We start from the raw sequence: 12,803 nt of genomic DNA on the forward strand, positions 1-12,803 counted from the left end.
CTCCCACTTTATGGAAAATCACACTCTCTCCCAGCGCTAGGTAAATGATTCTCAAACAGCTGCCTCTAGGCACCTCTCGGTCACACACTCCCCTCCTCACGTCACTGGGTCCCTCACAAACATTAGCTTTGCCCCAACTGCCACACCTCACACCCTTTTCAGTGTCGGCCCTTGGGCACCACCATTCCCATGCCCTGTCTGGGCCACGACCTCTTGCCCTTTTCCAAACCTGGGTCATGTCTGCGGCATATAAGGCCCACCTGCTGTCCCCACCCTGGGGGTCAGGGCTCCGCTTCCCCTCCTTCCTGACCAGAGCATCCACTCCTCCGTGACGATCTGAGAGCCCGGGCCCCGCACCCCTCGCTGAAGCACAACGCCCACCACCTCCAGCTGTCTCTGCTTCTCCAGGTCCCGAAAATTTATGCACATCTCCACCCTGCTCTCCACCATTCCCTGCCTCCCACTCGCTGGCTCTGGCCTCCAGTGCCTGTCAGAGGATGGATTCACTCCCCAGCTTGGGGTCTACGAGCTTGGGGTCTTCCGGGCTCCTGTGTCCCCCACCCCACCTGGGTCGGGGCAGACCCACCACAACTCAGGGGTTGGCCATCCCCATCTCAGGCAGGGTATGTCTCTCTCTTGTCCTCCATCCCCTCATCCAGGCCTGCATTCAGTCCACCCTCATTGCCAGGAAGGCCCAGACCCCGGCCCTATCCACAGAACACCCCAAGTAAGTGCCTAAGGGAAGTGAATGGTCCTTCAAAGTCCAGTCTGAGGTCACCTCCACCCTCCATCAGAATAAGACCCCCTTCCCACACTGGCACAGGACGTGCCTCGTCCCTCCTGCAGAACTTGGCATGATCTCAGCTGCAGGGTCCCCGCTGGGGTCTGTCCACTCCAGCTCATGTTGCCTCTTGGCTTCGGGGACCACATAGGGGCTCGCTTTGCACACACCAGGTGGACACACAAAAGAGGTTCACAAAATGCTGATTATGTTTACTGCCCTCTTCTTTATGTGCAAATATTTGCATGATTAAGCCTTTTAAATTTGAAGGAGCTGCGTTTCAAAGAACAGGGCATGTCCCCATGACCGCCTGTAACTGGACATGCCTCTGACGCCCCTGCACCGCCGCGCCTGACCTACCCTGCCAGAGCTACCTCAGACCCAGACGGTTTATGAGGTCACATCTGGCAGGGACATCAAGTTCTCCAAAGTCTCTACTGACTGACTTCGAACAGAAGATTAACCCAAGACAAAGATTAGTTCTACAAGGAAAACAAAATGGGGTCCTCAGCCAACCTGTCTTTATAGCTGCTGCACGAATGGGCAGTCACCGGCCAGCCCGAGCACCTTCACTCTCGGTGCAGAGGAGGCGCCAGGCGCACGTCCTCCACCCCAACAGAGCAAGTCCCCCACCCAGACAGGAGGAGGCAATACAGTCCCCAGCGCCGGAGTGCCCCGCCCTTCCTTCCTTCCACACTCGTTGGGCCTCTACAGCAGCACGGCCAGACCCCCTTCATCTGGACCCAATGGACACACTGGCCTGGGCAGTGCGACCATGCCAGGGCCAGGGCTGTCCCTCTGGCAGTGCAGTGAACTCCTGACCCACAGAGGACAGACCCCGAGAGGACAACACCCAGGAGGGAGCTGCCTGGGAACAGAGCCACTGCAGCCAAGCGCCCAGCAGCCTGGGCTCTGCCCTGCACTGACCCGCCCGAGCTCAGAGCCTGCTCCTCCACCTCAGATGCCAGGGCCTTTGGCGAGGGCTCAACCCCAGCACAGCCGCCTGAACAGGGAGGAGCAGGGACATGCAAGGGGCTTGCCACAGCGCCTGGCACACAGCGTGGGCTCCCGGCCAGCTGGTCACTACCGTAACAGCATTCTCAGCCCTTACAGCTGAGAAGAGGATCCGTAACTACTCTAACCAACTGAGGTCACTGAGAGCCACATGCGTGTTTGTCACTGTCAGCACTAAGGCTGGAATTTCCACATTAATCCCCAGAAAAGAGGAAACAGCATTTCAGAATGAAGGAACAAAGCCTGAGGCTAAAACGGAAGCCCCCGCAGCACAGGGTCCAACGTCCATAAATGGGAAGAGCCAGGCTGCCCTGGGACCTCAGAGCCTCCTCAGCCCTCTCCCTTCCATCTGCAAAAGGGACAGCAGCGCAAAACAACTACGGGATGGGCTGTCGTGTGTACAGAGCTGGCACGAGGGGCGCCATCCATCAGCCGTCACTAGGATGTGGCGGCTTACAGGCCCATGCCACCTCAAGTCCAGGCCCCTCCCAATCGCACAGCACAGAAACCTGCCCTGGGATGCCGGTCACCCTGCTCTGCGTGGACTCCTCGGGAGAAGGAACATGTGGTCACCGTGTCTGTGCTCCCAGGGCCGGGCACAGTTGCCCCACACCCCTCCTCGTCCGCAGCCCAGCCCCTCCAAGGGACGCCAGCCCATGTTCCCGGACCCACGCTGCACCCCGAAGGGCCCGCAGGGGCGTCTCCACATTGCACGGGTTCGGGTTCGAGTGAAGAGAGAATAAGCTAAGGATGCCTAGGCACAGACACAGCCTTCTGGAGACAGCAAGGAGGGGCGGGTGCCAATGCCCTCCGTCTGAGCTGCACACGGGCCAGGCTAGACCATGGAAGCGTGGGAGCAGAAAAGCAGAGAAAGGCACTCCCAAGCGACGCTCTCCTCGCTTCCATCCAGATGTCTGACTTCGTCTTCACAGCACTTGGGGGGCGGAATCCTTCCTCCTGCTCTTGTTTTAAAAATTTGTTTGAATTTTTAAAAAAGACCCAGAATCATCAGGGATTTAGTTTCTTACAATCATTTCTACTCACTTAACATTAACCCAAAGAAAGTCTAGACTTGCTACATTAGAAAATACCAAAGAGGGAGAAAATATTATTCACATTAAATTCATTCTTCAAAATGTTTCCAGACAAAATAGAAGGCACTTAATGATGTGAATCATGACTGGTGAAAAACAAGCAGGAGTTGTGTGCATGACACAAAGCCGCCCACCGGGGCTTCCGAAGGACTTGGCACAGTGCAACATCTCCATGGTGGCCAGAGAAGCCCTCTGCCCCAGAACACAAAATCACCGCCAGGGCTCGGGCTCCTAGGCTCCCCACAACACACAGAATCAGCGACAGACACTCAGCCCAACCGCCACTGCAGAAACACCAGCAGGGCCACACACACAGATCTCTAGGAACAGAAGGGCATGCTAGTGGGGCCAGCAGCTCGGAACTTCTGAGAAAGGCCGGGCCTCTACTTGGTTCCTGGACCCAGGAGGATAGGGGACACAGAAGAAACCCCCCAGCTCAGTTCCAGACCCTCGATACCAACGCACTTTGCTGAGGTCACGGCGAGGGGCCAGCCCACAGGTGCAAACTGACTGAGGCGTCTGCCCGTGACTGAGTGCAGGACGCAGCAGAGGCCGGGGTGGGGTCTACCTGCAGCCCTTCTCCAACATCCCTCCGGCCCGCTCCCCTGACTCTTCCTGGGACTTCCTGCAGCTGCTGCAACAAATCACCACCAGCTTAGTGGCTTAAAACACACACATCTGTTTTCTTAAAGTTCTGGTGGCTGGAAGTCCACGAGGAGTCTCAGGCTGCAGTCCAGGTGTCAGCTGCTGCTTTCATTTCTGGAGGCTCTGGGGAGAATCCACTTCCTGCTCATTTAGGTCGTTGGGAGAACTCGGCTTCTTATAGCTGTGGGACCGAGGCCCCACAGGCTGTAAGCAGAAGGCTGCGCCCAGCTCCTAGAGGCCACTACATGCCCTCCATCTTCAAAGCCAGCAGCATAGGTCAAGTGGACCTAATTCATGTCGCATCTCTGACCATTTTTAGAGCTCCTGCTGTTCCCCTCTAGGCCCACAGATAACCCAGGACCAACTCCCCATCTCAAGTCGGGTGCTCAACAACCTGAATTCCCCTTTGCCTTGAACAGGACATTTCACAGCCCCAGGAGTGCGGGTGTGGACATCTAGGGGCCATCACTCTGCCTGCCACACCGCATCCCTCAGGCCAGAAGGCCGGTGATCACACCCTCACATCCAGCCCATCAGTGGCTCCTGTGTGTTCTACCTGGACAGGGGCTCTGCTCGTCCCCTCCTCTCCAACCTGCAGCCACCGCCCCCACCCTGCCCCAGGGGGACGAAAAGGATGCGTACCACACTTCAGTGCTTTCTCACGGCTCCGGGGCCAAGGCCCACATAGTCTCCATGGCCTCCAAAGCTGTGCGCACTACAGGCCCTGCTCCCCTCGACCGGCATCTCCGAACACGGCCATCCCTGCTTCTCCCCCCTGGCCGCTGGTTCCATGCAGTGCATGTCCCCCAGCAGGAGGCATCTGACAGTGCCCATCTCTGCACCGCAGGCTGGCACCCTCTCCACCTCCAGGTCTCAGCTTAGGTGTGACCTCCTCCAGGAGGATGTGACCTTCTATGCACGTCATGCCCTGTTATTCTACCAGATTACAGCCTACAGGGCTCTTCAGGCTGTCAGCGTGTCTGTGGGCTCACGATGCCCCTCACCCCAGTGGCAGCATCTGCATGGCACCCGGCACAGGCCGGTGCCCCAAATGCTTTCTGAGCGAGTGAGTTATCCCCCCGCACTCCTCCTCTTCAGCTGATGAATGACAGTGGCCTGCGGAGGTGACTGTCTCATCCACGCGGTCTCCTCACAGCTCTGACAGCCACAAGCCGAAAGCAGTCACAGCCACGACACTGAGCTATCTTCTGCTCCAGCTCCACCCAAGCACCCACAGCCTTGCCATATTCAATTTGGGCCTTTCTTGTCGCCATCCACTTACAAATGTCAGCCACACATTACAAATGTCAGCCCCGGCAGCCTGCACACCTCTGTCGGCAGAGCCCACTGCAGGTGGAGCCACGCGGAAAGGCAAGCAGCAGGCCCACACCGGCAGGCGGCCATGGTCTCATGCCTAGGGCGCTGTGATTCATCGTAGCATTTAAAGTTAAGCATGGCAGGAATGCCAACTGCAGCTGTGGGAAGCAACAGCCCCACAGGGGCCCCGCAAGCCAGTGGCCGAAGAGAACAGGCCCAGAGAGTCAGAGATCCAGCCTTTCAATTCTTATCAGCTACTTTCTGACGGCTATCAAGCCACCACCATCTCTCACCTGGATGTGCACAGAAGCCTCCTAACTGGTCTTCCTGCTTCTGCTCCACCTCTCCGCCCCGACTCCAGCTCCAACAGAGCAACCCCACGGACCTGCTGAGCCGAGGGAGGCCATGCCGCTCCCCGGGAGCCGTCTGGAGCCTCCCCTTTCACTCGGAATACAAGACTGAAGGTCCACATCCTGTGCGCATGAGGCCCACCGCGGCCCCCTTTCACACCTGGTACCCCATGACGGCCCCTCTCCCTCCCCAGGTAGTCACCAGCCCCCCACTCTTCTCCAACACACCTGCAGCATTCCGAACGAGGGCCTCGGCACTTGCTCACCCTCCACCTGGCCCACTGTCCTGCCAGTCAGGGGGCCTGTTCGCTCACATCCCACGAATCTTGCCCAAATGTCACCTGCTCGGTGAGGGGTTCCCTGGGCACCTGATCACCATGAAGCCCTCCCCACTGCACCTGCCCCGACTGATCCACCCACTGCCCTGCTTCAGGTCCCCATAGTGCTCACCACCTTCCAGCAGTTAACTCCCCACTTAACTCAGTGGTGCTGCTTATCCTCTGCCACTCCCACCCCACCAGGAGCTCTGAGAGAGCACAGATTTGGTCAATTTGCTCCACGATGTACCTCTAGCACCTGGAACTGTTCCTGGCCTAAAGTATGGGTTAAATAAATACTTGCTGAATGAATTATCAATCTCTCAAAACTGGACCAAGAGGGTGTCTCATTCGCATCAAAGAGAATCAGGCTAGACCAAATATCCTCCTGTAGGTCACAGCCCCTGAGGTCTAAGGCAACCCCCTCAGGCTACACACACAGAAACCCACAGCCCCAGGGAGTGTATGATCCTCTGAAGGTCACACAGAGATTAACAGAAAAAGAAGACTAAAACTCAGACCACAGAATTCCCAGTCGGAGGCCTTCCCGACACACCACATCCTGCCTCATCCAGAAAAGAGATTTCTAAGAAATCATAGGCATGACACAACCCAAGGACCAGGGTGTGCAGAGAACAGAGGGTCCACTAGCAAGACCACCTCTCAGGCAAAGACCTTGGCCAAACCACTTATTCCCTCTAGGTTAATCGAGAAGATATTTTGGGTTAACAGCTGTTTATCAGCAATAACACCACAAAGATTAAGAAGGCACTCCCTAAACCTGCATAGCTCACTGTCTGGTGAAGGAAAAGAGGCACATACCAGCCATGCATAAGAGTACTTTAGTCCAGAATGCATGAAAACACGAAGGGCTTTACAAGGACTTGCTGGAGGGAAGCTGTGAAAATTTTTTTAAAAAGGCGGCCAGGCAAAGGGAAGGAAAGTGAGGGAAAGAACATTCTGATCAGCTATGAGAGCATGAAACTGACAGGGATCATACAGCATGAACACCAGGGAACCTGCATGTTCGTCAGCACCTCTGAGGGCAAAATTCAAAGCAAGGAGGGCGGGAGGAGGTGGCTACACAACTGGGCAAGGGTCTGGTCATAAAGGGCCTTCTGGCCATGCAAGACCCTTCTGCTCCTCAGCACGGCCCTCCAGGGGCAACAGCCTGGGGCTGGAAACCAAGGACAGAGCGTGAGCTTTGTAAACTCAAAAGAAAATCGGGAGACACCATACTGGCAGAGTATCAGGAACAGTGGCTGGCAAACAGTAGGTGCTCAATGGCCATCAGCCTTTACTGGCATAAAGAAGCATTACGCAGAACTATTACTAAGGAATTATTAAGTATTGTGCTATACAAAAAAAGTCCTTTGAGTGGTTCTCTATTTTGTAGTGGGTCTATTTTTCCTCCTTTGAGTTCCCCTGGGTTGAGGTCCTCACTCAAAAAAGAGAATTAAACAATCACAGGAACCACTTGAAAGGCTGGCAAAGCCGCAGGAATCTGGCTAGGATTTGACAGCACGGCACTCGTGGAGGTAAAGGGTGAGTAGTGGCTACTGATCCCCACGGCAGGCGGCCTGCTGACAGCAAAGGGCATACCTCTGCAACTCCTGTTTCTGGAGCCGCAGCACGGCCCGAGGCAAGGCCACGGGAGGCCAGAGGCACCCAGCAGCTGTGCAGGCCTTTCTGGGCAGTCCAACCTCCCCTCTTTGCCCGCCCTCTGCAGGGACAGCCTCGGGCAGTTCTCCCAGACTGCACTCCCAACTCTATAACTAGAACACGCCAGCTGCTCTCAGAAATGCCTAAAACATGGCACAGTATCAAAATCAAGGAAAAAGTCTTTCTTTGGAAATACAGGATCTCACAGAAAAAAGGTGAGGGACTACATCGGTTTCCTGTGGCTGTCATAAATTACCACAAATTCAGTAGCTTAACATAACAGAAATGTATCCTCTCCAGTTCTGGAGGCCAGAGGTCCAATATCAAGGTGTTGGCAGGGCCACGCTTCTTCTAAAGGCTCTAGGGGGAAGGATCCTTCCAGGTCTCTTCTAGCTTCTGCTAGTTGCCAGGAACCCTTGGCATTTCTTGGCTTATAAACGCATTGCTCCAGTCTCTGCTTCCACCTTCACATGTAATCTTCTGTCTCTCTATGTCCAAATCTCCCTCTTCTTAAGAGGACACCAATCATAGGACTAGGGCTCACCCTAACCCAGTATGACCTCATTTTAACTTAATCACATCTTCAAAGACCCTATTTCTAACTAAGGTCACATTCCAAGGTTCCAGACAGATGTGAATTTTGGAGGGACACTACTGAACCCAATACAAGGACAAATTACCAAGTGACAATCATCAGTCCAAAGGTTCATTCACTGATGTAACTCCATGCAACTGCTTAATGATCATTGTATCTGTTAATTATTAAGAATTAGAGTTTATTCAGACTGAAGAACTGAAACCTCAAGACCTAAAAGCAACATGCAGAAATCCTACTGCCAAATGGCTCCTCTTCCCGGTGTCTGTTCCAGAGCATTTGTCCTTGTCACTACTAGAACCTCCTACTCTCCACCATTCCAGAATTTTCACATCATCTTGAACCCTGACACTAGTTTTGATGAAAGCTCTTGTTTTCAACGAAGCACAATCCAGTGGGGAAAAGGAGGGTCTTTGGCACCTGTGGTGGCCCCTCCCACAGACACTGAGCAGTCAGTAACTCACCCCCGCTGACTCCCAAATCACTCCGAGAATGAATCACTTCTGATAGACAGTGAACTCCAAAGTTTACAGTTCTATCACTCAAAACAGCGTTTCTGATGCAACTTATGACTAAGCTGTGCTTATGATTTTTTTAGTTATTTTAATGCCACAATTCTTAATTTTCATTATCTCAGACTTTAGTTTATGAACACAACAAACTGTGTTAAGAAACCTTGAAGTTTGTTTTTCTCTAATCTGCTTTGGCCCCCAGCTGATTCTATCCTAGGCATTTCCAGTGCCGCGTCTCCACATTCCCTAGGGCCCCTGGCTGGGGAAGAGGACACGCCAATCAGAAGAGGACTTTGGAGCTGTACGGTTTCCAGGGTGCACCCAGGTCACTCGCTGCAGGCACTTACTCCTTTTCTTCTTCTTTTTTTTTTTTTTTAATTTGCTTCCTGCTGCTGACTCAAGACAGGGGTAGGTTTTGAGGCCAGAAAGTGGGAACATGGAAATTCACAGGGAGCCTTACTCTCTTCAAAGGCAAAAGCAGCGGCCCACGAGAGGCAAGAACGCCAATCAAGTAGGTCAAAACCACCACGCCCCCGCGGAAACCGACCTCCCTCGGCCAGCTCCCTAGTCCCACCGAACACCCTGCTGCACGACCCGAGTCAGCGCCTGTCAGCCTCCCCGGGGGCGAGGAGCTTCGCACGGGAGGCCGGGAGCGTCTCCCGCCCCGCTCACGCCCCGCTGCCGTGCGCAGCCACGGCCACCCCGGACCCCGCTCCGACCCCAGCGGCCCCGTGCCCCCCACGCCCCGAGCAGGCTGCCCAGACCCCGAACCCACCCCGCAGCACGGCGGGCCGACGTGCCGCCTGACCCTTGACCCCTGACCCCGACCCGGCCACTCGCGTCACACCCACCTGCCCGGGACTTTGCTGTTGCTGCGCTTCCAGAACTGCTTCCTGACCCCGTCGCTGGCCATGGCGCCTCCTCATCCCTCAGACCCGCGGCGCTGGCACCCCGAGCGCGGCAGGCCCGCCCCGGCGGCCCTTTCTTGTACCCCGAGCGGCCCCTCAGGGTTCCAGAACTCCGGGGCGCAGAACCCAGAGGTTCTTCCGCCTCCCTTCGGAAGTTGTGCCTCCGAGCGCCCGGAAGTCCCGCCTCTGGCCAGGCTCGCGGGACGCACGGCGCGGACGCCTGACGCCAGTACAGGGCGACGCCGGGCTGGAGCGGGGGGCGGGGTCCGCGTGCGGGCGCTCGGGCCTGCGCCGCGGCTAGTCGGGCCCTCCCTGGGGCATATTGGGTTCAGTAAGATATTTTGCTAAAATTACTTCCACGTCCCTTTTTTCTTTTCTTAAAGTGGCTCCCAGAAAATTTGAACTGATAGGTGGTTTGCGAAGTATTTCTGTCGGCGGCAGCCAAGGACTGAGAGGTCAGGGACTGGCCTCCCACACCGAGCTGCTGTACCGCTCGGGGAGCTCTTTGATGCGCCTCTGCCAGTTACTTTGAAATAAAAATTGATTACATCCTCTGACTAAAGTTTTTTCAGTGCCTCCTCACTTAACTAATGATAAGCAGCATGGATTTCGCACCTGCTGTATGTAAATTAGGTGCTTTGTGTGCATTATCTGTGTCATATGCCAGCCATCCCTTGACAAAGACTACCCCCTTCACAGGGCAGAGGGAGTGACTCCTGGCCTTGACCCAGATTTTATGCCCTGTCTTGTAATTGCAAGGCTTTCCATTGCTCCCTGTACCCACTCTGCAACATGCACCTGACTGCATTTACTGTGTCTTTTTCCATGCATCGCTTGTAAGGTACTGCCAGATGCAACCTATGTTGTCCACCTCTGCATGGAGCAACACAGTAAACCATAATAATATTTGATAAATGGGTGACAACCATGGGATCTCCCCAGGGATCCTGCAACTTTTGTCACAGCCGTAGAAACTGCGGGAACCTCCTCTCTGGGATGATCTCATTAGATCCTTGGTGATCCCCTGCTGACACCACCACCTCAGTAGATCCTCAGGGCTCCTTTGCTGCATAGCCTTATGAACTGTCCTGGGAGCCTGTCCTTACAGGACCTTAGGGAATCTCTAGAGATCTGATAAAGCCCTGGTGGATCCTCAAGGAATCCTGACAGCCTCAGAAAGTCTCCAGGGATCCTCTCCCAGTGGAGGTCAGGCAGGCCCCAGGGATTTCTTCCTGATATTCCGCACTAAGGCCTCCTCAAGAGATGGGTTCCTAAAGTCCTCAAAAATCCCCTACAGGACTGCACAGGGAACTTTGGGGGTTCTCCCCAGCTCAGTCCAGCTTACCACAAAACTCAGCGAGCAAAGTGACAGGAGGACTAAGATGATGGAAGGAGAGTTTAGGGAGAAATTGACAGCAGTCATTGACGGTTGTGTGCGGAATTATAACATCACAGGTTTGGTTGTTCCCTATAACTTACCATATGCTTTCCTACCTGCTGTCTCTTAGGGAAGGGAACCAGACAGAGACTGACTCGAAGGTTTCCAGAGTGGCTGAGCCAAGGATTACTAGCAGCTCTGACAAACATGAGAGCAAGGAGCGAGCCTGTTTGCAGCCTAGGTTTATGATTGGTTTAGGACACACTGGCTTTGAGATCCCAGATGGGAGGCCTCAGCCAAGCACTAGATTAGAGGTCATATTAGTGTCCAGTTGAGGAGACAGGGTCAGATGGTGTAGGACAGGCCAGAGTGGAGTCACAGAACCAGTGGTCACAGGTGGGTATCATAAGCAACATTAAAAAAAAAAAAGCCAAGATACAGACAAGCTCCAGAAAGGGATTTTGACCAGGAATTATGGTAGAGAGTATGTGAAATCCAAAGAACAGCAGACATAGAATCTAGGGATGGCAGTTATAGGACACTGGGCTAGCAGTGGCTTAAACAGAAATCCCTCTCCCATCCACAGAAAGGCCAGAGGGAGGCAGCTGCAATTGTGGTATGTTTGAGCTGCTCAGCAGCAATGCAGGGGGTCCTGTGTGCACCCACATCCCTCCTTCAGGACCAAGGTATCCACTCACCATGCTGCATAGACTATTGGCTGCTGCCGACTCTTAGCTCACCTGCTCCCTGGTCGGTGCTCAGTACGAGGGAGCAGCCTCACCCCTAGGACAGCCCACATCCAGTGACTGGCCAGGGTGGGGAGACAAAGATCTGGCCCTGGGGTAACAGGAGGAAAAAAAAAAAAAGCCACCCCTGGTGTCCCAGCTCCAGGCTCGCTGGCAGGATGGATCCGCTGAAGCTGGTGTTATGACTGCCTCTGCTCACCCAGTCCTGTATCCCTCTCTCTAGTGCACCCTGTGAACGAAGGAAAACCCCCACACTAGGGACCACCAGAAAGATTTCTGAGCCCTAAATATTGAAGGTTTCATTAACTCTGGGACTCTCAAAATGCCCACCTGTAAAAACTTAAACTCTATAATACCGTTAGTGAAGTTAAAGGCTAAACAACTGGCATCCACATTTGCTAAAAGCTTAAGGAAAACGTTTACCATTCCCCTTAATATCCTTCGGAACCAGGCACCCTCCCAGATGTGTACCCCCCTCCCAACCCCCATGTTTTCTTGGCATAACATCTTCTGTAAAGGAAGTGCACCCCTCTGAAGGTCCGTCCCTCTTGCTTGTCCCCACTAGGGTGTAAACACTTGTTTGGCTTGGGCTCTTGGGATGTAAGCTATCTTCCTGGCCTACATCCTAAATTTAGCTCAAATAAAACTCTACCCTTATTTTCAAGGTGATTTTAATACGTTTTTCATCAACCATCTTCAGAACTAGTCAAGGTTCTCCAGTGAAACAGAACCAAGAGGGGAAAATATACACATACCGAAGTTTATTATCAGGAATTAGCTCACACAGTCATGGAGGCTGAGAAGTCTCACAGTCTGCCACCTGCAGGCTGGATCCCAGGAGGCGCGTGGGTGAGCCCGGTCTGAGGGCCGAGATGAGATGAGAAATCCCGTGTCAGCAGTGAGGCCGGAACAAGGAGCGGACTCCTCCTTGCCCTGCCTCTCGTCCTTGTCGGGACCTCGGTGGACTGCAAGATGCCACCCGCACTGGGGAGGGCCAGCCACTTTCCAGAGCCCGCCAATTTAAAGGCTAATCTCCCAGAACGCTCAGAATAATGTGTAACCTGGGCTTCCTGTGGCCAGGCAAGGTGACACATAAAATTACCCATCACACCCAATAAGCTGCCTGCAGGGGCATCACCCCAAATCCTCAGACCTGACAAACATCACCGAGCTCAGGCCCGCCACCGCAAGGTCACAAGATGGTGTCACAGTTCCACCCACTGTGTGGCTCGCTCTAGTGTTCCAACAAGAAAGGGAGGGAAAGGGGTAACAGGAGGGAAAAAAAAAAAAAGAAGACTTCTCCCAAGGTTCTGTTTTATCCGGGAAGGGCAACCCCCCAGCCAGCTTCGTTATGGACCAGAACTAAGTCAGTTCAGAAGGATCTGACTTGGGATCTGACTTTGATCTGCGTCACTAGGGAGACAGGGCAGCCCTGTCGGGCTTGGACTAATCAGGACTTCCCCTCTGGGCCGCTATTTTGCAAA

At 54.2% G+C, this 12,803-nt stretch overlaps 1 protein-coding gene across 3 annotated transcripts in view; it reads right to left on the reverse strand.

Annotated features, from left to right (window-relative positions):
• Window positions 1-9,344, reverse strand: part of TBC1D22A (TBC1 domain family member 22A) — a 328,715-nt gene extending 319,371 nt beyond the window's left edge. For all 3 annotated transcript variants that reach the window (XM_036906615.2, XM_036906613.2, XM_036906611.2), the window contains exon 1: window positions 9,139-9,344. In XM_036906615.2, coding sequence (XP_036762510.1) covers window positions 9,139-9,200 — 62 coding nt within the window. In that variant the 5' untranslated portion in view covers window positions 9,201-9,344. The remainder of the gene's footprint in view (window positions 1-9,138) is intronic.
• Window positions 9,345-12,803: the final 3,459 nt, after the last annotated feature.

This window comes from Manis pentadactyla, chromosome 10 (genome assembly GCF_030020395.1).
Source record: "Manis pentadactyla isolate mManPen7 chromosome 10, mManPen7.hap1, whole genome shotgun sequence".
NCBI lineage: Eukaryota > Metazoa > Chordata > Mammalia > Pholidota > Manidae > Manis > Manis pentadactyla.